The sequence below is a fragment of the Galendromus occidentalis genome, unplaced genomic scaffold, assembly GCF_000255335.2.
Source record: "Galendromus occidentalis unplaced genomic scaffold, Mocc_1.1 scf7180000075612, whole genome shotgun sequence".
Lineage (NCBI taxonomy): Eukaryota > Metazoa > Arthropoda > Arachnida > Mesostigmata > Phytoseiidae > Galendromus > Galendromus occidentalis.
Window position 1 is genome coordinate 609,162 of NW_003803602.1, and position 23,457 is coordinate 632,618.

The 23,457-nt window shown below is 51.5% G+C and overlaps 3 protein-coding genes across 3 annotated transcripts; 2 read left to right on the forward strand and 1 right to left on the reverse strand.

Annotated features, from left to right (window-relative positions):
* Nucleotides 1-506: 506 nt before the first annotated feature.
* On the forward strand, nucleotides 507-7,329 carry LOC100901005 (glycogen debranching enzyme). The gene is made up of 19 exons (XM_029112149.1): nucleotides 507-585; nucleotides 702-924; nucleotides 1,035-1,362; nucleotides 1,659-1,877; nucleotides 1,988-2,084; nucleotides 2,162-2,447; nucleotides 2,555-2,703; nucleotides 2,835-3,022; nucleotides 3,139-3,352; nucleotides 3,520-3,975; nucleotides 4,074-4,305; nucleotides 4,416-4,660; nucleotides 4,739-5,006; nucleotides 5,123-5,404; nucleotides 5,552-5,777; nucleotides 5,866-6,223; nucleotides 6,322-6,524; nucleotides 6,613-6,780; nucleotides 6,897-7,329. Exons 1-19 carry the CDS (start codon nucleotides 507-509, stop codon nucleotides 7,137-7,139), a joined length of 4,464 nt encoding a protein of 1,487 aa, XP_028967982.1. The 3' UTR covers nucleotides 7,140-7,329.
* Nucleotides 7,330-8,801: 1,472 nt separating this feature from the next.
* Nucleotides 8,802-13,432, forward strand: LOC100901142 (beta-1,3-galactosyltransferase 1). Its single transcript, XM_029112152.1, has 6 exons — nucleotides 8,802-9,050; nucleotides 11,916-12,070; nucleotides 12,210-12,513; nucleotides 12,629-12,894; nucleotides 12,989-13,137; nucleotides 13,257-13,432. The coding sequence occupies exons 1-6, from the start codon at nucleotides 9,039-9,041 to the stop codon at nucleotides 13,430-13,432; spliced, it is 1,062 nt and encodes a 353-aa protein (XP_028967985.1). The 5' UTR covers nucleotides 8,802-9,038.
* A 1,643-nt stretch (nucleotides 13,433-15,075) lies between these two features.
* LOC100901284 (transcription factor RFX4) lies at nucleotides 15,076-21,946 on the reverse strand. Its single transcript, XM_029111844.1, has 16 exons — nucleotides 21,718-21,946; nucleotides 21,373-21,588; nucleotides 18,251-18,317; nucleotides 18,019-18,142; nucleotides 17,880-17,941; nucleotides 17,677-17,791; nucleotides 17,439-17,627; nucleotides 17,275-17,352; nucleotides 16,969-17,132; nucleotides 16,773-16,873; nucleotides 16,449-16,649; nucleotides 16,267-16,361; nucleotides 15,988-16,144; nucleotides 15,627-15,893; nucleotides 15,361-15,520; nucleotides 15,076-15,253 (listed from the first exon to the last, which is right to left on the reverse strand). Exons 1-16 carry the CDS (start codon nucleotides 21,944-21,946, stop codon nucleotides 15,076-15,078), a joined length of 2,403 nt encoding a protein of 800 aa, XP_028967677.1.
* Nucleotides 21,947-23,457: the final 1,511 nt, after the last annotated feature.

Sequence of the window (23,457 nt, forward strand, 5' to 3'; positions counted from 1 at the left end):
AGCCGACTCCAATCTGCGGCTGGCACATCTTCCGCCACCAGACTCATGGTGTCTGGAGGAAGGCATGCATATGCCCTCACAAGCGGTAATTTAGACAAGGTCAAGTGTCTTAGCGGGGCGTCGCGACGCCTCTGTCATCCATCTGCGATATTTGAGGCAATGCGGCCCAAGGGTCTCGCGAAGAATTAGCTCGAGACTCATTGTTGGCGATCAAGGCCCTCGGAGTGACTAAGCCGCGTCGTAATCACCATTATGCGCACGCCATGTACGCTTTCGGGCCCTCGGTTCCTTAGCTATTCTCATCGAATTCATCACTGCCAGAGCGAATTTTTTCTCATCGGTAGAAGAAGCGTCTGACGAAGACATCGACTCGATGCGGCTCGAACTTGATGTCGACCCCGAGCCCGTTGCCTGAGGGAGAATCTATCAGGACGGAAAAGTTTCATTTCGCCGCGAAGCTACGGAGAGATGTCCTTCCAGGCATTAAATCTACTCAAATCTCCGGGATGTCAGACATCGAGCTTTCGGTGTTCCAGCTAGAAGCCAATCGCTCATATGAATCCGAAATCTATAAAGTTGCAAAAGGTGAGTTCTATCGCCGGGGAAATCGAACCCCCCAAGCAGTGGACTTTCGCTCACTGGAACCATTGAGCAGTCAATTCACGGGCCTCCTCATAGAAGAATGTGTTCTCGCCCGGCAGGCTCCACCGTGAGGTTCACCCTAGGGCCCTCTCTCTTCGGCCACGAAGTTTCCCTGTTCACCAATAATCCGCTGCAGAAAAGCGCTGCCTTCGAACGGAAGTCGTATCGGAAGCTGGAATGGAACTTCCATTTCGCGGAGTTCGCCGACGAGGGCAATGCCTTTGCTGATTGCACATACCCCTCTGCGGGCACTTTTAAATTCTATATCACGCTGGATGACAGGTTAGGACTCCTCTCAGACCGGAATCTCTTGCTCCTTTGGAGTTGTCCATGTTCGAAGGATCGCCTGAGGTTGTTGGTCAAAATACGTACGAATTCCTGTATGTTTGCAGCAAAGAAGAATCTTCGTCTGGATTCATTCTAGTGGAGCCTCAGCTCACATTGCAAGGGAATCCGCTGCCCTTGGACGGCATTCAGTGTCAAACCGTTCTCTCGAAATGCTTGGGACCCTTTCCGGATTGGGAGGGGATAATCGCTGTTTCGGCCGCGGCTGGCTACAATGTTGTCCACTTCACGCCGGTTCAAGCTCTGGGTGGATCGAACTCAGCCTATTCACTCAAGGATCACATGGCTCTCAACGAGACGTTCAAGACGCCGAATAAGAATCCGACCTTCAAAGACGTGCAAGAGTTCATCTGCGAGATGGAGAAGAAGCATAAGGTAGGAAATGCCGGGCATTATTGGAAGGATCAATTAATTCAGGATACTCGTGCTCGCTCTTGATCGGGAGAACTCCTCATCCGGAGAAATATTTGAATGGAAGATGCCCTATTTGAGCTCTGTGGATGAGTTGATGTCAATGCCGGTTAAGGATTATCCAAAGGGTTCTCTCATCCTCCTCGGGACGTCATCCTTCGATCTTTCGGAAAGCGAAGCTAGGACGAGACTCGTGCGGGAAGAGTCGATTACAAATGATCAGCATCTTACAGCTGCACTGACAGATTTGGTTTCTATAGCTCCTCTCATTGACTGACATTGTGCTCAATCACACGGCGAACGAGACACCATGGCTTCGAGAACACCCAGAATGCTCGTTCAACGCCCTCAACTCACCTCATTTAAGAACGGCCATGTTGCTAGATCAAGAGATCTATCTTCTATCCATGCGCGCCATGAGAGGAGAGACATTGTCTATCGGTCTTCCTCCACAAATCACGGATGAGGCGCACGTTCAGGTGAGCAGAGTTCGCGGGTCTTCCGATCCCTTTTCCTCGACTCCTCGAATGCCCGGTTCGCCGGTCGAGCTCTGAAGTTCCGCGAGAATCATCGCCAAGAATGCTTTCAGGCGGTCAGGCTTCAAATCAGAGATGAGATACTGCCGAGGCTCAAGCTTCACGAATTTTACCTCGCAGACATAAACGATCTCGTGACGAAATTTGAAGGTATGTTGCGTATGATATTCGTACATACTATGAACGTCCAAGCCATGGAGCCGCTGCTCATTCGGATTTTATCGCAGCAAGCGCTGAACCCGTAGCGACATCGAGCTCGCACAACTTGACGATGACGCAAACCTACACAAGATTCGGAGCAAAATGCAACATCGCGGAAGCTCGGAGGGCTTTCGTTGACTCTACCGATTTCCGGAGGTTCCTCGAGGACTTCAACTCGCAGAAAGTTCGTGAGACTGAGGAACACCTGAAGCACGCCGTTGAAAATATCCTCAAAGGACTACGTTATCACAAAGTGGACTCCAGGGGTCCCAAGGAACACAAAATTACGAGGATCGCGCCTATCGTTGTAAGGCGAGTATTACGCTGGAGCGATGGGCCGAGCCACAGGGGTCTCGGAGACTTCGCGGCCATGCTCGGGAGAGTGATTATAATGAGGAAGCAATATTACATTCCGACAGATATTTCCTGCCGAATCACGACTCAGTTTTGGATGAAATGAGCTCCACGGAAATGGAAGCTTGTTTCAGCAACGAAAAAGGCGCTTTCATCATGGCGCACAACGGTTGGGTCATGGGCGACGATCCCCTCCGAAACTTCGCTCTGGAAGGTGCGCCTCGCTGACGTATCCTCGAATCTCGCGCTATTGTGGAGGTTTTCCAAGCGAGTTCCCTGAAGGAGAATGCATGCCGGAACGAGTTGGAGGCCCTTAGTATTGAGAATCGTCCGACTTTTTCCCAGGTTCCATGGTCTACCTCCGACGCGAACTCATCGCGTGGGGCGACAGCTGCAAACTCAGATACGGGGAGAGCCCGGCAGACTGCCCGTTCCTCTGGGACTACATGAAAACTTACGTGAAGAGCAGCGCCGAGATATTTCACGGTCTCCGATTGGATAATTGTCACAGCACACCGATCCATGTCGCTGAGGTTGGACGGTTCTGAATCCTCGCAATTTGAGTACTATACATAGTATAGTGCGATGAGAAAAATCACCTGGAAGGGAATCCATGTTCAGATATAAAACGGAATGATGCATTTTCTAGTACCTCCTCGATGCCGCGCGATCGGTCCGTAATGATCTCTACGTGATAGCGGAACTATTCACGTCCTCTGAAGCCGTAGACAACATATTCGTGAACCGTTTGGGTATCAATTCTTTGATACGGGAAGCTCTGCAAGCCGGCGATTCACACGAGTTGGGACGGCTCGTCCACAGATATGGGGGGATCCCCGTCGGGAGTTTCTTTCATTCAAAAGGTAGATGTCAACAGCTCCTGGATAGATGTAATATGAGGTGACCCCTCCCCGGGGGAGTCGCCGAAATTCTCTCTGTGAGGGATCCCGCTCTGTCATCCCGATTCGCAGAGCGGACCAATCCTCTGGATAAGTATTCTCGGAGACTGATTCTGCGTCTGGCTCGCTAGGTGTGGCTCCTCTCATGCCAGCTGTGGCTCATGCCATCTTCGTTGACATGACTCACGATAATCCTTCCCCGTACGAAACGCGGAGCGTTTACGATTTCCTCCCGAGCGCTGCTTTGGTCTCAATGGCATCGTGTGCAACGGGGAGCAGTCGTGGATACGACGAGCTTGTTCCCCACCACATACACGTCGTTAACGAAAATCGCCGCTTCCAAAATCTCGACGAAGTGGCAGATCAAGGAATTATGCAGGCGAAAAAAATCCTCAACGACTTGCATCATCAACTGGGTCTCGAAAACTTCAGAGAAGTCTATGTCGATCAGCTCGATTTCGATACCGTGTCAGTGACGAGACGATGTCCCCTCACCGACGAGTCGGTCATCTTGGTCTCGCGCACATCTTTCCAAAAACCCGAAGATCCGAAGAAGAAAACTTCTCTGAGACCTCTCCAAGTTGCGGGTGAGTCTTGGGCTCCCCACAATCTTAGAGGAGCCGGTGCACGAGAGGGAAAATTTTCGCTCAGATCGCACACGTTCATGTCTTAATCATCTTCTCAGGTAAAATTAAGAGGGTCATCATTGAGGCCAGACTACAGGAAGATCAGAGTGCCAAAGGAATATTTGAGCGGAAAAAAACTGTGATCAACGGACTCGAGGGTTTCAAGTTGATGGTCAAATCAGATATCCCCCTGTCCGAATGTACGATGGTCCGAGTGGAAGAATTCGACAATGGAGAAAGATGCGAAATCAATTTTACCGATCTAACGCCCGGCTCCGTTGTTGCTTTTAGGTGAGTATTCCACGAGCCACGAGTCATCGTTAATGTCGACTTCGTCACCCTGTCCCCAACTCTGAGCCAATGCGGCGACGCTCATTGCAAAACTCTCGCTTCGATTTCAGGGTGGAAGTCGGTCCGACAGCGAAGTCTTGTATGGAGGACGCAAGGACTCTCCTGAGGCCCTTCGGATACTTCAAGGGTGCTGTCCAAGTTCCGCAGTCCGTGCGAGCCGTCATCAGCAAACTCGACATGGACGACCTCAACCGAATTCTCTTCCGTGGCGACCTGGAGGAGAAGTCCGATGGTCTCGGCATGGGAGCTTACAACCTCGACGCGGTCGGTCCGATGATCTATTGTGGTCTACAAGGTTTGTTCGGAAACGGGAACAAGACTTGAGGGGACACATTGGTGGAACTTTCATCCTCATCTGCCTTTCTATCCTAAGGTGTGATGACTCATCTGTCGTACATAAGACCGCGAAACGACCTTGGCCACCCCCTTTGTTCGAATATCCGCGAAGGAGACTGGCTTATCGATCATATGGTGAACCGTCTCCGTCCCCACAAGTCGTGCAGCGAATTCGCTTCTCTGCTCGAGCAAATGCTCAGACCGATCAAAAAAGTGCCTCACTATCTGAAACCGTGCTACTTCGATGCCATGGTCACTGCGCTGTTCAATCAGCTCCTCGATGCGGTCTGGCAGAAAATGTCAAAGTAAGATAAATCGAATCAACGGGGAGGAGATCTCAGGGTATTCGGGCATTTCCTTGGCGCCCCGTCCTCTCCATAATATCGAATATCGAGCCTTCTATTCTTCTTTTGAATTTCAGATTCGTCTCGTGCGGATCGAACTTCGTGCGTCAGATATCTTTGGCTTCGGTGATCTTGACGGGCTTCGTCTATGACTCGCCGCTACCCCCTCTCAGCACTAAACTCAGTCCGTCCGCACCTATGAAACACGACGTCCATTCTTCCCTGATCTGCCAGCAATGTCCGACCCTCGCGGCGGGTCTTCCACATTTTTCAACCGGTTACATGCGGAACTGGGGTCGGGACACCTTTATTTCCCTCCGAGGTCTGCTCCTCTTGACCGGTAGATTTTCGGAAGCGCGGTGAGTGCCTCACGGTGGATGCCATGAGTTTTCAGTAAAGAACTCGAGCTGTACAACGCTCAATCTGTGGATGAAGCTGAAGTCGTAGAATCTCAGACTAATTCTCGAGATGCGCCCTGTCTGAGCTCAGCGATTTCGTTTCCGAAGGTGTATCATCCTTGGTTTCGCTGGAACCTTACGACATGGATTGATTCCGAATCTCTTGGATCGAGGCACAAACAGTCGCTACAATTGTCGCGATGCCGTGTGGTTTTGGTTGGAATGCATCAAGCAATATGCAGATATTGTGCCACAAGGAGAATCGATTTTGAAGGATCCCGTCTCGAGACTCTATCCACAGGACGACAGCGACGCGCTTCCCGTCGACACGGTGGTGAGCGCCTGCGACTCCAATCGAGCGATCGGATGATTTTTCTCGTCGGAGCAAGCCGACATTTTTTCTCACGATGAATTCTCTCCAGATCATGCCTCTCCACGATGTCATGCAAGAAGCGCTTCAAAAACACTGGAGTGGGACCAGTTTCCGTGAAAGGAACGCGGGTACAAGAATCGACGCGCAGATGAAGGACGCAGGCTTCAACGTCTGCTTCGGCGTCGACCATGAGACAGGTTTCGTATTCGGTGGGAACGAATTCAATTGCGGGACATGGATGGATAAAATGGGCAGCATTCCCGGAAAGAACCAGGGAATTCCTGCGTCGCCACGGGACGGTTCGGCCGTGGAACTCGTTGGGCTCAGCAAGTCTGTGATAAGTTGGCTGCACAAGAAGAATAAGGAAGGGACCTACCCGTACGCCTCAGTCGAGTTCGAAGGTAAAAGTCAGGAGCCTCCGTTCCCTCAAACCTCATCCTATCAATGATCGTCAGTTTCATGCCAGGTCGAGCGGTTTTGCAAAGACGTCAGTCTCTTCCAGGAGCCAAAACCACTTTCGCTGAGTGGTCCGATATGATCCAGGCGCATTTTGAGCCCTGTTTCTACGTGCCGGAAGAAGGCTCGGGACCTCTCGACGCGAGACCGGACCTGATTAATCAACGAGGAATATACAAAGACACTTTCCGGTCACAGCAACCTTGGGCTGATTATCAATTTCGCCCTAACTTCACCGTCGCCATGGTTGTGGTAGGTGTAGGGACACGATCCCGCGAAAAAGGCAGATCCGGGTCGAGGATGAGACTCTCAAGCCTCATTCGAATCTCTCCCGCGGCAGGCACCGGAACTCTTCAATCCGGAGCATGCAAGAAAAGCTCTGACGGAGGCGAAGCAGGTTCTTAAGGGGCCGCTTGGTATGCGCACACTGGATCCGAGTGACATGACATACAATGGAAACTACGACAACAGTGACGGGGACGGCGGGTTCAACTACCACAGAGGACCGGTAATAATGCCCGAGAGCCACGGAATGTTCATTCCGGGCATGATCGAATGATTTCGTTATCGACGCTACGCGTTTATGTTTCTTTTGATATCTTCAACCATTTCTTCCTCCCTAAGGAATGGTTGTGGCCGATGGGATACTTTCTCCGAGCCCAGCTCTGTTTCGCAAAAGATTCGCTCGCTGCGCGGAAAGATGTCCGTCGCTCACTGCAACCTCATCTCCAGGCTCTGCAGAGTTCCCCGTGGAGAGGGCTGCCAGAATTGACGAACCGCGACGGAGCCGTCTGTCATCATTCTTGTCCGATCCAGGCATGGAGTCACGCCTGCTTACTGGAGCTCTTGTATCAACTTCATGATTGAAGTCTGATCGTGTTGTTTCCAAAGGACAGCTCCCGGTATGCGGAGCTGATATAGAGTTTAGCCGTATATGTGTGTATATGAGCCTGCACGTTCAGCTCGCGAATCGTGCACTCGTTAATCCCGATCAGATGGGATGGTGGGAAGCACCTCTGATGAACCTGTGAGAAGCGGCAATGAAAATAAAATTCGTTCCCGGCGACATCCTTGTGCATAGAGAGGTCGGAATGCGCTTGCGGAGCCGGTCGACACTTATGGAGTATCGCCCGTGTTCCCGGAACGCTGAGACCTCGAGAAGAGTTCGGACGAATGTCTAAGCTCGACGTTCAATCACCGGCGATCGGGACGCAGGAGTCTACTTCGCGGAGGCACTAATGTGATAGAAATCCCCTGATCATTCCAGGGAACCCTCTTATATCCAAATAAACATGAGTGACGTAATCCGTCGACGAATGTTCCACGTCGCGAACGTAATGAGAAAGGCGAGGATAGAAAGTGAGACTTTATTTGGCTCACATTTCAGAAGGGCGCCTGTCCGTCTTGAATTCACGAACTAGGTCGGCAAATACGATTTACATCGGCATGTTGAGTCTCGACATTCGACGCGGCAACTACATCCACAGCAGTCCCCGTTTTTCTGAGTCCACTCTGTGAATCGGCGGAAAACGATCGGGAATTCGCACCCTCTCTCTGATCTCAGGAGTCCGCGGTGAATGGGGATAACAAAGGCGGCGTGAGGATTCACAGCCTCACGAAGCGCCGGCTTTAGATTTTTCCCATGTGAATTGGAATTCTCATGGAGTCAGTAGGCCGTGTTCTGAGTAGACGGATCCCTAATCTAGGCCCGGGGGGCACGGCTCATCGCCTGATGTGTCACGCACCATTTAGGATCCCCCATTCTCGCTACGGATCGTTAGGCCCGTAATCCATAACGATCGAAATGTCCATTGGGGCACCGATAAATTTCATGCTCCTCCGGCTGAAGCGTGAGGCTTCTGAAATTTGAAGTTATGGACAATGTCCGGCCGTACGACATGCGACTCGGCGGAGGATCGTACTCGAGCGACGAGCCCATTCGCGTATACTCAGTGGAGTATTCCCCGCTCATACTCCTACGGTCCTTCTGTTATCTCATTCGCTGGAAAATCGATGTTTGCCCCATAGCTTCTGCCGTAGGTCCAATTCCTCGTCGGAACATTTTATCTCGCCGAATGCGCGATAAGTCGTTCGCAACTTCTGGAAGAGAGCAGCTGAATTTGAGACGGCAGCCAACGGAGGATTCGCAAAGAGCCAGACGCTCGTTGCCATCGGCGTCGAGCTCGCTCTCGACATTCGATGGACGTGGATTTGCATGTTTCAACCCCAGCACCCCTTTAGCAGTCTTCAGTAACCCCTCTCGTGGCCTATGGTGGAAGCACGAGAGCCGTATTCTCGGTGAATTCGGCATTCGGCATGCTCCGGGGTTCTCCGGTGAGAAATCAGAACGAGTAGCTCCGTCTTCGGCGAAGCGATCCACGAAGGCTTGGAAGGTGGTCGATGTGTATTGTCAACGGTCGGCTCATAATATCCAAAGATGAACGATCAGAACCACTCCGATTTTAAAAAAGCGCGCCTCCTTCCCTCTCGTCCATCAGAACTCTCCCACGACCAACGAACGAGATGTTTATCCAAGTCTTGCGCTTCGCTGCTGGTGATCGTGTGACTTCAGCTGCTCGTCGTCGTGTATGTAGTGGACGGACAGCCGAGCGGCCGGAGCTGGCTGGCTGGCTCAGACTGACTGACAAATTGATTGGCGCAGGATTCCTGAGCTGCAAATCTTCTCTCCAGATTTCCGAGCCCCTCTCGGAAAAGTGAGAGCCTCCGTCCACGAGAGATGATCTGACAGATTCGATAATCGTCCCCATGAAGTATCAGGTGGGTGAAGAGAAGTCCCCTCGTTCGATTTCTCCCACTGAATGGCCTCCGGGGACCTTGAGGATTCGGAGAATCTAATTTAGGCACGGCCTGTTCTCTACCGCCGTATTGGAAGCCAGCATGAAAAACTAATGGGCGAATGATGGCGCTTCTCGAAAACGAGAAGATCGAGAGCCGACTCTCTGAGGAGCTGGAACAGTGGTCCATAACAAGCTGTCGAGGGCATTAGCCACGTTTATGCAAGGTCAGCCGCTGCTAATCGTGACTTGAGACTGTCAACACTCCCAAGCTGGTTGTTTCTCGAGCGCCGCGCCAAAGGCAGAAGTGCGATGCTGGGTCGCCGACAGGTTCTCGTTCTCCACAGCTGGTTTCGCTCCGAAAAATTCCTCTCGAACACACTGGTTCGGGCTCGACAATAATTATTATTCAGGCCGCAGTCTGGCTGAATAATTGGTCTAAGGAGAAGATCCCTTCGGAGTCTCTGCAACGAGGGAAAGTTTCAGTCGGCTCCTCGTCCTGAAGCGGCCTGTTTGAATCCGGGATGCGTTTTGACAGCGCGCGTCGTCAGACTCTAACGGCTCTCTAAAATTAGGTACTTCGATTAGGGCATTCTCTTGCTTCTCTTTAGCGATGTGCTCCTCAGAGCAAAGATGTCTGCGACTGTCATCAATTTCCTAGTTCACCAAGTTCGCAGCTGCCTCGTTCGAATAAGTTTAATTTTTGCGTCCATGTGAGCCCCGCCGCGCGAAGTGAGTAGAAACAGGAAACTATAGGGTCTCACGGGTGTCGTCTGCCTTCTTCTCCTCAGTAGAATCAAACGCCTTTGGTCGCTCTGGATTCGAGCTCTCTCTTTCGGGGATTATATTCTCGGTCAGTTCGGCCATGTGTCCGCAGAACGAATTATCGGAATCGCTCCGAATCACAAGTATCGCGGCCGCGCCTCCGTATCGATCTCTGTTCCGGTCAATGAATCAGCCGATTCCGGGCGAATATTTTATGGGACTACTCTCAAAAGACGGAAACAAACGTAGCAGGCGAGCCGAGGCCCATTCCGAAATATGGAGGAACACTTCCGTAACCTTGAGTTGGGATGTCCCACAAACCGCGGTCATTGCAGGCTCTGTGTGCCGAAGCCGCTCGTGGGTTTCACGCAATGAGTCGACGGCAGCCACATTGAGAAATTCTGCTTACACTCGCTCCGGATAACTTCTCCGTAGGCTACCCGAGGTCCCGCGGCGAGAATCGATTCTGAGAAATCTGTTGCGGCTGGGCTGTGTAATGGCGCGGCATGACTTTCGCTCCTTGGTTTTTGATACTCTGCCAGACCAAGAATTACTCGACAGCCGATCGATTGGTTCGATCGGGTGCGACCCGTTCCGGTATCCCGGAGACTGATCCTGAAGAGCAAGACGTCGCGTGCGTCAGAACATGAATTCACGGATGTAAGTCCAGCGGCCGCGGAATCGCGGTAATCGATCCCGAGAAGGTGGGCGAGTTAACTCGACATACAGCTACGCTTAGTGCCTCCGTAGAGAGAGGATTGCGTCTCTGACCTCCGAAGGTGAGGAATGGAGCTACGAATAGACTACTCTACGCGATGGGGTAGGATGTTTTAGTCATGATTTCCAGCGGAGAGCTTGCGGTACTCAAGATACGACATCAGATGATTTCCTCTGTTTGTGTCGCTTGCTAACCAACGCGCGGCCGCTCCGACCTACATAGATATACTTACGTCGGAAACTGTCGCATATCCACAAACCCGCATATACTCGCCAGATATTCGGGGATACCCGCGTCGAGTTCAGATTACGTTGAGACCCTGGCTCACGGGATGTTGGTCCGTGTCCTTGAATTTAGGCGGGAAATAAATGAAACCGTGTGTCCGCTTGAAAGCTCGCTCGACAGCTACGGTGGCACGTATTCTGGTCTCATGATCGTCGATTCAAGCGAGTATGTCCTCCTGAGGACTTCTCCAGCGGGTGGATATCTTGGCCGCGAATCCTGCGGACATTCATTGAGCAGAGTCGACGGGATCGGAAGACAAGGTCCGTTAAGTTTCTCGCCCCAGCCGTTGAACGACCTTGATACCAGTATCTCTGAATCTGCCGTGTGAAGAACTATGCGCACGATCGATTCCGAAGCTGTCCATCGGTTGGCCATTCAACAGCTCCCTCCACTCCCGAGTCGATATACGTCTCGAAACGAGTCGGAGTATTCTGATGTCTCCCGATCTGGTACCCTCGAGGTCGTTCGGACAGGCGATCGTTTTTCTCGTGTATGTAGCGGCAACAATCTCCATGTTTCGATCGTTTCGCAGCCACAATCAAGTCGGAAATCGACCGGTCTGATGGATCTTCGCGGTAGTCAGACCACTATATTCCCGAAAATAGCTCCCCTTGTCAGATGTGTCAATGTTTGCGGCGTTCGGCCTGTTCTAAACTCGATCGCACACGTTTGTGAGACACATTGATGTGTAAAGAGACGGATCGTATCTCGCGTCTGGACTAGGACCGAGGACCAACAAAACATGTTCCGAAAGATGGAGCCTGCATCTTCCACAAAATCAACTTCGACCGTCCTGTCGCAGCGAAAACTTAATCGATGGCTACATGCTCCCATTGTGTCTTCCGAGGCCTACCCTCAATGCTGCTACGACGATCCAAAGCGTTGAACGCGACTCTCTGTCAATGTGACCCATCAATGAAGAATGAGATATGTTTCAATACCAGATCGATTTAGATAACTGAGTGAGATGCACGAGTTCCGTGAGGCTTCTGTCCGGATTCCTGAGTTCCCAATGAATTGCGAAGTGATTCACGAGAGGAACGATTTCATTCAGCAGTCCCTCTTTCCGTTCTTTCACAGAAGCTTCCTTCGAGAGATGACTTGGAAATTCAGATTCCCTCGAATGTTCGACCGGCGGTATCGTCCGTTCACGTCTCAGCTTATTCAACTCGGGCTTCGGTGAAATTCGGGTTGTTCTGCTTCGTTTTCATCTCGTTATATTGTCTCATATACAGGTAAAGAAATCTTGCATGATTTTCCATCTTCCATTAATGGGCTTCCCAAGATTTATGGATATCCGGGCAAGATTGGGAATCCGTAGGGCAAAGGGGAGTGATAGTGCATCAATACAAAGATGCGAATTCTCGATTCCAGCCCATTGTCCGCATGGACAACGGAACCAGGCATTGCGCCCAACTTGACGTGGGTTCTCCGGCAACGCGAGTCCTTCCTGTACATACTCCAACCCCAGAATTTCACGGCGATCCTGGCTCCAACGGAAAGCCGCTGTGATCCCCAACGACTCGTGACAATCGTCGTGTGCTCAGCTGCAGGGAATGATGTCGCCAGGCGGGCGATCCGCGAATCTTGGGCAACAGAATATCCTGATGATAGTCGCGTGTTCTTCCTGGTGGGGAAAGGTGCGCCCAACGACACCAAGCTCCAGGAGAAGCTAGAGGTCAGTCTGCAAGTTCTCGGCGGCATCCCCGATTCCGAGTGAATTCCCAACGCGAAAATTCAATACGTCATTTTGTGACTATGATGTGATTCTTACGGATGATGTTTTGTACCAGATGGAGGCGGAGCACTATGACGACTTGATTCAGGAAGACTTCTTCGACTCGTACAACAATCTGACGCTGAAGTCAGCTTTCTTGCTGAAGTGGGCGAATTATTCAGGTTGCGCCGCTTCGTCGCGGTATATTTTGAAAACCGACGACGATATGTACATAAATGTTCAGAATCTTGTCAATGTGTTGCGAGTCAAAGGGAAGAGCAGAATGCTCCTGGGTAGTCTCATAACGAAGGCGAAGCCCGTGCGAGACTTCAAATCGAAATGGTAAGTGTCTCTCAGCAGTGGAACAGCCTCAGCTTGAGATGCGCTCTGGCTGGAAAATGGGGACGTTCTAAAGAGAAATCTCGTTCCTTCACAGGTACGTTCCATCGTATGTCTTCTCGGAAAAGATGTACCCAGATTATCTGTCGGGTACGGGTTACGTCATGTCGACAGACATCGTCTCGGATCTCTTGAGGATGACTGAGAGTACACCCTTCTTCCACATGGAGGACATATATGTCACTGGTTGGTTGACTTCAACATACTAGCCGAGATACCTCCAACTCCATTCATATTTCCCAAATAGCTCCTTGTCGCCTCTGTTGGACTATTCTCCTGAACAGCTCTTTCCTTCCATCCACCAGGACTATTGGCGCGTCGCCTCGGGGTTCGAAGACTCAATCATGAAGGCTTCAAATACTTCAAACGAAAAAACAACGTATGTGTCTTCCGGAGGCTCATCTCCGCTCACATGATGGCGCCCTGGGAGCTTCGTAAGATGTTCGCAGACGTTCATGACAAAACGAAGTCCTGCAGGTAGTGCTGAAATGTCCTAGATATGGGAGTCCGGCCTGGTACGTAGCGGAATTGCAGAAGGGCGAGTGACGTCTTGATGATCGGGCCCACGAAGTAACTCTCCGAATCCACGGGCTTATACCGTCAGACAGGAGCCCGAAGCCAAAGAATTTCGGAATTTCGTCGTCGTAGAAGCTCTTTGTGCATTTGAAGTGATGTTGCGCGAGAGAGTATCGCTTGAACAATGTTGCATGATTCTCGAAGCAATGCTACGAACTTGAGAAGGAAGAAGAGACTACATGAAAGATTCCCCCACCGCGAAACACCGAATGCCTAGATATCACTCGGGGCGTCGATTCTTTAGTACGATACTTGCCCCTTTGCAATTCCGGTCGAATCAATGATGTGATCTTGCCGATGAAGCTGAGTTTGCTTGTTATTATCCGATGATGATCTGCTGCTCGTCCTTTTTTTAGGCTGGAGAACGCGTTTCTCGGGATGCAGGACACTCTTTTATGCTGGATAAGAAACTGTGGTCTCTAGGGTTTTCTATGCTTGCACGAATCGAAATCAATTCTTCTTCTCACTTGACTCTCGCGCCTTAAAAGTCAGTCATCGACTTTCACGTGACCAATTGACTAACCAGGAAAGCACAAATGCACACAAAGCAGACTACGACTGCATGCTGTCAACAGTCATTCATCAAGTTTTAGCGTTACGATCATCTTGCAAAGTGTACTCGATGCTATGAAGTTCCTCGCAATGTCCCGTCTGGGCTAGACTTCGAATTCTCTATATGAGGCCGTGATAGTGAGGTTCTCCTCGGAAACTTCTACTGAGAGGGAAGAACACGCGTCGTCATCCCGTCCTGCCTCTGGGACACGATCAAGTTCTGCTCGATCGTCCTGCGACTCATCACGTGGGACTCGCACTCTCCCATGAACATGTTCCTCTACACAGATGTCGGGTTGGAGTTCCTAAAGGCCTAGCTCTGTCACAAGTCATGCACATGTTTTGCCAAACTGGGCACATAACTCGATGGATAGTGTATATTGAGCGACCGCAACCTAGAATTCCGAAATGATTCAGCTCCCCGGAGACTGAGAGTGACAACCGGAGGCTGCGCAGCAGGCATTCACCTAGCCTGGTGTCTGCATTCCGGGAGTTTCCTGCGCCATTGAATCATTGAGGCTGTCGATACCGAATGTAAATAAAGGCGAAGTTCGAGATATGAATTTCGGGAGCTGTCTTTCGGGGGAAGGGCCACCTTTCTCGCCCCTTCAGAGAGGGATTCCCAAGAACTGGCCGGCCCGGCGGGATCGAACTGGATGCGATGCTGAGCCAGCCCGAGAAGGAGTCAAGCAGAGACGAAGCTCGACCGAGATGTGATTCCGTAATCGAGGAGTCCGGCTTGTCTTGGCGACGGGTCGTCAACCACCTCCTCGTTTTTTGATCACTTGTACAAGGATTATGAATTAGGGGAGCTCGACGCATGACCGAAGGAGGCGATTATCTTTCTCCGACGAAATCATTGAAGAGGCGCGATGCGAGTTCGATGGACAGCGATTCTATTCAAATTACAACGATCCTGAACTTATGCGAGTACGATCAATCCGGCGAGCTACCTGCGCTGGGTTAGCTGGGCAGGAAGAGACCTCGAGAGCGATCCTACTGACCAAAATGATTCGACCGGTAAGAATGACCGTAAACGTGTGGTTGACCAGGTGATGGAAAAGACGGTCCTCCCCAGTCGGAAGTAGTTTCCCCGGAGATGATGACGCATTGCTGAGCTGGATGAGCTGCTGTCAGCTCGGGGTTCTCGAGTACCTCGGGAGCTCCGTACAAACTGAGAAGGGCAAGTTCGATTTGAGTGAATCATTCCTTTATCAAGTGAGCTTGTGTTCTATCGGATTCGTGGAATCCCCGGGAGTTCCTCGGGGAATGGATCGGTACCTGCTGGCAGCCGTAGCTGTGGTTGTTATGATATTTGTCGTTTGTTGAATCACCGACGTGACTCCCGTGTAGCAATTCGTTTCGTAGAAAATCGCAACTGGGGGAGAGGTTTGCGGCACTATTTCTGCCGAATCGTCAGAGCGTCGAAGTTTCGTTTTTTCTGCAATGATCAAAATAAAGAGAAGATGGCTTGACTCCGACTTGTGGAGGAACGGGAGCCAGCATTTCAAACAGGCTCGAAGCCCAAGATTGTGTCCGTCTTGTACCTTGAAGTTGTTGAGTCACCGTCGTACACAACTGGACAGGTTTCGGCTCCGACGATGCTCCGCTTGGATGAGATGAGTGAGTTTTGGGCATCAGACTCTCAGTGAGGAGGGGGCATCCATAATCGACGAGATTAATCAAAGAGATATCGAGTGAGCAATTTTGCTGGATATTACTATGCAGGTCTCGCACAAGACATTCCTCCAGAACAGTCGAAACGCTGATCCGAATGTAGTCGTCGCACAAAATACGTAAGAGTTGGAAAGACGCTGTAATTCAAATCTTCAAGTGAGCTCCGTAATAAAGTCGCGTTAGGTCTCTCCACTGACACCTTGCTTCGATTTGCGATCATCAGCGACTTACGGAAATGAGGGGTCTCCTGAATTTCTCGAAAAATTCTCTGGGAACATTCGGTCCACGCTCGCAAGAAACTGCAGCTGATATCACGCACCATTTGGGATGTTGCGGGAGGACGACTGCCAGGGAAGTTCTTTGTCCGCTTCGCATGACTCCGATTTCCCTATAGCCGGAGAAATCAAAGACAAGGTCAGGGGGAGAGCTGAACGAATCGAAACTTGAAGTATGATCGCATGGATCAGCTCCTCAAGAAGCATCAAGGAAATGGAAATGGAGGTTGCTCACCCCGCTGGTAAACTTTTCCACGACGGAGTCCATCCACAGGAGCAACGTCTCCAGACTGTTCGATGTCTCCAAGCAGGACTCCAATTCCGACAGGACTGGGGGGAGTCAGGAATAGGGGGATGATGCCATTCTATCCCGTTACTGTCCCGCAACAAATGTACAAGACATCGCTCAAAACTCACCGGATAGAACGACGTCCTGATGGCAGAAGGTCCTCTCTTTTTGGAGGATCAGCAGTCCCCGTCCTGCTGACATTCTCAGGGCTCTCCAATCGCTTAACACTTGCGTGATCAACTGTCTATTCGCTAACAATATCTTCGATGCTTGAGACAACTGATTCACCTCAACCCTACGTCTCAGTTGGCCCATGAAATGCTTCCCAACTGCGGAATGACCAAATGGAGGAATGAGAGGAAGAAGCGAGAGTTTTGACGATTTGCCTCGAAACCGATACCAATGGTACCAAGTATTCTGTGTTAGGACATTCTGAAGCAGATTCCGCTCACATTCCATTTTGACCTGCTGCAAGGCTTTAGGGAACCCTCCCAGAGCTCTGTCCAGCCAGCTTTCGTAGTCTTGAGTGAAGTATTCGATCATCCGCACGAAGCTGGAACGGGAGAGGTTGTCGGAGAGTCAATTCGGATAGCTGCCAGGGATATGGACAGAGAAACTTCCCGGTAGTCACGGGAAATTCCTACAAACCTTTCGGGCAGGGGTTGAGTCAAAGACGGGACTAATAAGTTGCAAACAGTCTTATACAGCGTGGAATCACAGAGAGCGACCAAATTCACTAAGACCGGGGATCCCAGTCCCGAGGCAAGATGTTGCGGAATGCCGAACCAAAAATGCTGAAGATTGACTCGGACCTGAAAAACAGAACACGGGAGGTTTTCGGTGGGACGATTCTATTCATGTGCTCACGTTTTTCGTCACCTCATGGTTGGCTCGAATGCGACTCCTCGCTGAGCAAAGAATATTAGGTTCTGAGACTTCAGAGGAATCACTCGCCTGTTCTAGACTCATGGATAGAATCGTGTCCAGAACCCTCTGACAGTGAGCTCGATACATAGTCAAGAAGCTCGCCACCTTGGGATTCCAAAAGTTTCACTCCGTTATGCGTGTGAGATCGAAATATCAGAAAGTAGGAGAGAAAACAATGAGCGGGAACTCACCTGTTCGCGGTCGACCGAAGGGCTCACGCTCAGTGTTCGGAGTGAGGGGAAGTTCGGCAAAACAGCGCTTAATTTTACCCGTTGAGAAACATTGGCCACTGCCGATGCATTCTTAGCGAGGAGCAAAAAATTGCGAGTTTGAGTTTCGGCAGTTTCCCGTTTATTTGTGCGATACGTAGCGGGGGAGTGCTAGTGAAGTTCATCGAAATTATTGAATCTCATCATGGTAGAGACTCACAGATTCCTTATGCAGCTCTCTCTTCTGACCGTCCGGCGTCTCGCCGGATTTTCTCGAGTAGGTGGGCTCGAAATAAGGTGAATGCTCTCGGATTGCGATTCCATAATAATGATATCTGAAACATTCCGATTCCAAGGACCGTCGACGACAGGCGAAGCGTATTTCCGAGGTTATTATGAGATTCGAGCTTCGTCACCACTGACCTTGATTGACCTCGTGTTCCCAAACGACGCGTGGTGAGTGCAGGAAACTGTTGACGAATTATCTGGAAGAAACTCGTGGCATGAGGAGCTCCACCGGAGCTTCCGACGTATGCTGAACATTCGACTTCCTCGATCATACCTTTCCAAAGCTCGCGGCGTTAACCGGTTGCATCGAATTCTTGGCACAGAAATCCACGTAATGGAGGTACAGAGTGTTGCGTGGAATGCACACTCCTTCGGCCATCTCGTAGTTCTCATCTAGCCTGCATTCAAATGGGCCTCACTCAAACTCCCTCCAAGATGAAGCTCGAGCGATTCTTATCCTCATATTCTCCCTCAGTAATTAGCAACAGGTCTATTACGCCTCTTACCACAGAAGTGTTGCGGGAGTGGAATGAGGGCGAAGGTTCCGGTACTTGACCGGTTCCTGGAACGAGCCTGAATAAGAACGGACGTGTGAGAAGAGCTTCCTAGACCTAGACAACACAAAACCGAGCGGATTCGATGAGAGCATGGGCTCTGGAGATCGATGCGTTGTGATTTCTTGATACCATATGATTGGCGTCCCGAAGAGGATAAGCCCAGACGCAGCTTATGGGCACCTGCATACTCGAGCGGAAAGCAGGAGCGGGCAGCACTTATTCCCTCTGAGCTCCCCCGCTCGTGTTCCAGCTTGATGATGGGAATCGTGGTCAACTCTTTTTAGGCGGGGGTGCTAGCTCCCCAAAGGAGCGCGGATCCAGCTTGAGATGAAGCTTCTATAGGGAATCGCGAGGAGAATCTGCGGTTTTCGCGGAGCCATTTCACGGAACACGATCTATTATGCTCCTGTCGATGATCAGAGAACGAAAAGTTTCGAAAATGGGTCGGTTCGGGTCCCCCCCGCACCACGCTCGACTTGAGTATTTCGATTTACGCTCGGAGGGCGGTGCCTTCACTCTGTTTCTCGTCCCGAATGTTCCGTATGGTAGTGGAAGATCACAGGTCAAGAGCCGGGTTGACCCTGCGCCGCGCCGCCGCGATGCATCGTTTCACTCATTTGGAGGTTTCTCCTTCGCGCCTCAATCCGACTACTTCTCAAGTCGACGGAAGAGAGCCCTCGACTCCCAAGATTCGATGACAACTTAGGACCCCTTTTTAGAATCGGGTCGACGAATACATGGCTTGCCATAACGAGCGACTCGCTCAGGGATCAAGTCGTCGGAGGTGGACTCGTCTGCAGCCAAGAGAAGACATTCGCAAAATCGAATTAGTTCGCGCCTCAAGTGACGATGAAACCATGCTCAGCGTGAGGTAATCCTGAGCTCGGAGCTCTGATTCAATATGCGAGCGGTCGAGGCGGAGTGGGAGAGGCGCCGCTCCGAGCTCGAGGGCACCCCAGTTGACGAGCGGAGGAAACGAGCTGCTTCCAATTAGAACATTGCAAGGACACGTGTCGCCAGGAAGCATGGGATAGCATTCAGATGCAGGAATTTGGCGCAGAGAGGCGCTTCGCGCACGAGTTCCTGCTTTCACGCATCCGAAGTTTCCAGCTCCAAGATTTGCTTTGCTCAGCGAGACGACGGAAGTTCCTCCGGCTGAAGCTCCGGTATCCGAATCGGCACCGAGAGCAATCAGAGAATCTCTACCCGCAAGAACTCGATGATGGCGTGGGCTTCCTACGCGATAATTGACTACCATAGAATCCGAAAATTCTCAGAATCGCCGATTAGAGTGAGAATTCCGCCCTGCTCATAAACAGGGGTCGCTTGAGAGCCTGTGTAACCCTCTCCCAGTAATCGAGAGCTGTATTCGAGTAGAGTGTGATCAAACTTCTGAATTCGATGAACTCCACTCCATCATCTTCTCGGACATAGCGAACATGAAGGGAACATTGATTTTGTTTTTCTGCCTCTTCGGCGTTCCGTCGTGGATGACGTCAGCGGGAGCCGCCCCGGATGCTTTCGACGGTTCGCGATCAACCACTGAGGACCAAGTTCCACTTTGGAGAAGATTCGTTAGCAAATTTCCTGTGCCGTGGTGGGGGCGAGAGGAAGAGGTCACACAAGTGCGAAGCTCGGAACCAGTGTCACGGAAGCGATGGTTGGAGACTTTGATGGAATTCACTCCCGAGTTTGAGCAGCGCTTCAGCAGCATCGTGGTGAAGAAGGACCCCTTCAGGAGACGCTTGGGCTCGGAATATGATCCGAGATTTTTCGGATCGTCCACACTCAGAGGTGATATCATGAGAGATATCGATCTACTTTCCGACGATGAGATTCACAACATTCTCAGAGGAGGAGACAGCGGATCTCCAGGAAATCGAGGGTCGGGAAAGGGACCCAAGAAACCCACCAATGCTCCCAAGCGATCTTTTTTCAAGAAAGTGTGGCCTTTCAAGAAATCTTCCAGTAACCACGGACAAGCGTGTCGCTCTTGGGGAATTTTCCCACCGGACCATTTCTGGAAACCAAACTTTCGTTTCGCAGAGAGGAATAAAGAGAAGACTCAACCAATTCCTCTGTCTGATAAACAATTGCTGTATCTGGCGAGAGAATTGACCAAACGGAAGGAGCAGCGCGAAGCGCGCCGCAAGGCGGAGCTCTTCATCCGCGCTGTATCTGAACTCAACGACGACGAGTGCGTAGAGCTCTTACTCTGCGAGATGGGTAATCAGAAGGATATCTACGAACGTTCGCTCAAACACATAGAAAACTTCTTGGAAAACTTCGTCTCGTACAAAGGAGAAATTGGATTGAGAAACCGAGCCACCGTGTTCCTGAGGGCGATTCGAATTGGTGTCACCGCGAAGGACATCAAGTGCTCGCTTGCCTACCCGGAATGTCACGCGAGCTCTGTGGAGCTCCGGCGAGCTAAATTTCTAGCGGCAGCTCCGGCGAAAATCGACAATTTGACGAAGCGTTCCGGATATGTGATCTACAAGATGTCTTAGGCCCAGAACTGGATCGTCCTCCTGGACTCGATGAATAAAAGTCTTTGTTCCCCTGGATTTAATACGGTTCCATTAAGATGTGGTGAGTGGTGAGGTCTCTTACTTTCGGTTCGGAAATTCGACGGAGCCCTCGGTGGGTATCTCGGAGCTCTCACCAGAATAAATTACTTCGATATCCTTAAGGAGGGAGCGAGCTAGCCAGCCAGCCGAGTCAACGCCCTGTCTCGCATGATTAACGTCGTATCACTGGAAGAGCCGGCGCGGAGTGCGAGAACTCGCTTGCGGACCGGGAGCGAATTCCTCAAGTCCATGGCGCCTGACCGCAGAGGCTCCTCTCTGACGCATCTCTCCCTCGGGAGATATCGCCGTTCCCCGTCAACAGCCGAATTCGGGGAAAGCACCGATAGAGATTGTCATCTGGGGAGGCGGGCGTCCGAGTCCCGGTCCAGAGACCGGAAGTTCATCAAATTGAGAGGCTAAGTAGCGAGCTGCGACCGTAGCCCCGAATTTCAGGGAGTCGACGCGTCGATGGCGTAGTCTTATCAGTGTAGGATGTCTCACCTTCGTAGGTTAGAGGGCGGCTCGGTTCCGGCGTGAAGGTCCTCTCCGCTTTCACACAAACAGGATCCTCAAGGTTATGAGGTGGAAGAGGAAGTGGGTCGTAAGCTCTCGAAGGATAACACTCTGCACTCAACCACGATGGGTCAACGGAGTTGGGAATCGAGCAATCAGGACCGATCAATCCGTTGCCGCAGTAATCGGAGACCATCATTTGACCTGCCAAGGGAGTATGATATCGTGAGTCGTGATTCGAGCCGGTCCCCAACAGGTGATACGGGCTCGAAGAAAATTGGAGCCGGCGGCACTCGATGTCCGCGGAGACCGCGGGATCCAGTCTTCCCGCACCTGATGCATCCTGTGTAGCCGTCGGAACCTCGGCGCAATGATGCGGATGTTGATTTAGGTGCGGCGGATGATGGTGCTGCGGTTGTGGCGGCTGTTGATGCTGCTGCTGTTGCGTGTGGTCCAGGGAATGATGTTGTTGTTGGGGTTGTTGCTGATGATGATGAGGCTGAGTAATTGTTGTCTGGTTCTGGGCATGGCCAGTGAGGGGAGTTGCGGCCACTTCATCCATTACGCTTAGGCGCAAGCGATCGAACGAACGAGACGTATTTGTCGGTTGTTGCGAGGAGACGAGCCCTGGAGCGTCACCAAGTCGGCCGTGGTTGTCGCCCGAGCAGCTAAGACATCGGTGCAGTTGTAGTTGCAGGACAGAAGCGGAAAACGAACTGTGACGTTGTCACGGACGAACTGATCTCCGTGACGAGCCCTGGCAACCTCCGGGAGATTCACTCTGTCGAGGTGAACAGTCATGCGCCGACACGCCTACCACGCTCGCAAACCCCGCCTTCTCGACCTGAGACTCCCGGCAATAGGTTGAACAAGCCCGGGATCTCATTTTTCCCCTTACGACATGAGGCCGCTCGATCGAGATTGTTCCAGCATCTGATGTCTGGAGTCCAGGCCGGAGACATGCTGCGAAATACGATTCGCTCGACGATGACACGAGTTCCCCGGATAAGTCCGGAATTCATTTCATCGAATATCTTTCAAATAAATATCGGCGAGCTTCCATCTGAGCTCGGATTTCGAAAACAGCTGACCGGTGGTATCCTTCCCTGCCCAGGGACCCAATCGGTACCTCGGCGGAACCCTCGCCCCCCGGAGATCAACGAGACGAGCCGGGAGGTCCGCATACCTGCATCTATTAACCTGGGACGAAATGATGCCGAATCGACTCCGATAGCTGGTTGCGTGCTTTCAGCCCGAGGGTCGAACTGATCGTTTTTTCTTCTGAGCTCCGTGGACTGTAGATGATGGATCGAGGACTCCGAGGACTACATTCTCGTGAAATGTCGTTTGGAACTAGATCAATCCGCGTGAGAGGTGAACTCGAATCAATGGCCGCATGAGCCTGCGCAGAGCGATGCGATGTATATCCCGGCGTGGATTCGCTTTTGGCGCGCGAGAGTTGACGCAGTTATGCCTCGCTCCTATCGTCCGCCGAGTACGCTCCGCCCATAGATGCCCTGTGTGGGCGGGGCTGCCGTTGCTCGGACTCCGCCGCCGATGGAAGACGAGTCGTGCAACGCCACATAACTCGACAATTAGTGACACCATTGTCACCAATTACAATCTCATTACTCGCGAGCTCCTTCGCCGGCATCGCTCGATGTCATGCACTGAGATTTTTACCCTGTCGCTTGTCTCGCTCGCCCCCGCGAGTTCCTCCGTGCTCTGCGAGGTTCGTTAGAGACAGAAAATCGGGGCGTCGAGGACGAGACTTCCGAGGCCTTTGCGTGGACTCGATGCATGAGGGGGTCGCGCTCACATCAGAGGGACGCTCCTGATCGTGGTGGAAGGCAGGAAGGAATGCTTCATTTTCGTCAATGAGAGTCCACCACGGACTTTTCGGAAATCTTCGATGTGCCAGCGATTATTGCTTTCTTGTCAGCTCTTCCGCCGTCTGGAATGATCTCGTTTCGTAGGGAAGAGTCAGAGCGAACTCCCGATTTTCCTGAAATGGGTCAGCCACTCACCATCCAGAATACTGCAATTCGAAGCTTGCTCGGAATACACCGATCA

What these genes read in the sequence shown, in the direction of transcription:
- LOC100901142 (XM_029112152.1), top strand. An exon ending in AGCTCCAGGAGAAGCTAGAG is followed by an intron (nt 12,514 to 12,628) that starts GTCAGTCTGCAA and finishes GTTTTGTACCAG; the next exon opens with ATGGAGGCGGAGCACTATGA. An exon ending in GGAGGACATATATGTCACTG is followed by an intron (nt 13,138 to 13,256) that starts GTTGGTTGACTT and finishes TCCATCCACCAG; the next exon opens with GACTATTGGCGCGTCGCCTC.
- LOC100901005 (XM_029112149.1), top strand. Translation starts at nt 507, where the DNA reads ATGTCAGACATCGAGCTTTCGGTGTTCCAGCTAGAAGCCAATCGCTCA. An exon ending in TCTCGTGACGAAATTTGAAG is followed by an intron (nt 2,085 to 2,161) that starts GTATGTTGCGTA and finishes ATTTTATCGCAG; the next exon opens with CAAGCGCTGAACCCGTAGCG. An exon ending in GGCTCCGTTGTTGCTTTTAG is followed by an intron (nt 4,306 to 4,415) that starts GTGAGTATTCCA and finishes CTTCGATTTCAG; the next exon opens with GGTGGAAGTCGGTCCGACAG.
- LOC100901284 (XM_029111844.1), bottom strand. Translation starts at nt 21,946, where the DNA reads ATGGATGAAGTGGCCGCAACTCCCCTCACTGGCCATGCCCAGAACCAG. An exon ending in ACTCCCGCAACACTTCTGTG is followed by an intron (nt 18,143 to 18,250) that starts GTAAGAGGCGTA and finishes ATTTGAATGCAG; the next exon opens with GCTAGATGAGAACTACGAGA. An exon ending in GAGAGCTGCATAAGGAATCT is followed by an intron (nt 17,628 to 17,676) that starts GTGAGTCTCTAC and finishes GAACTTCACTAG; the next exon opens with CACTCCCCCGCTACGTATCG.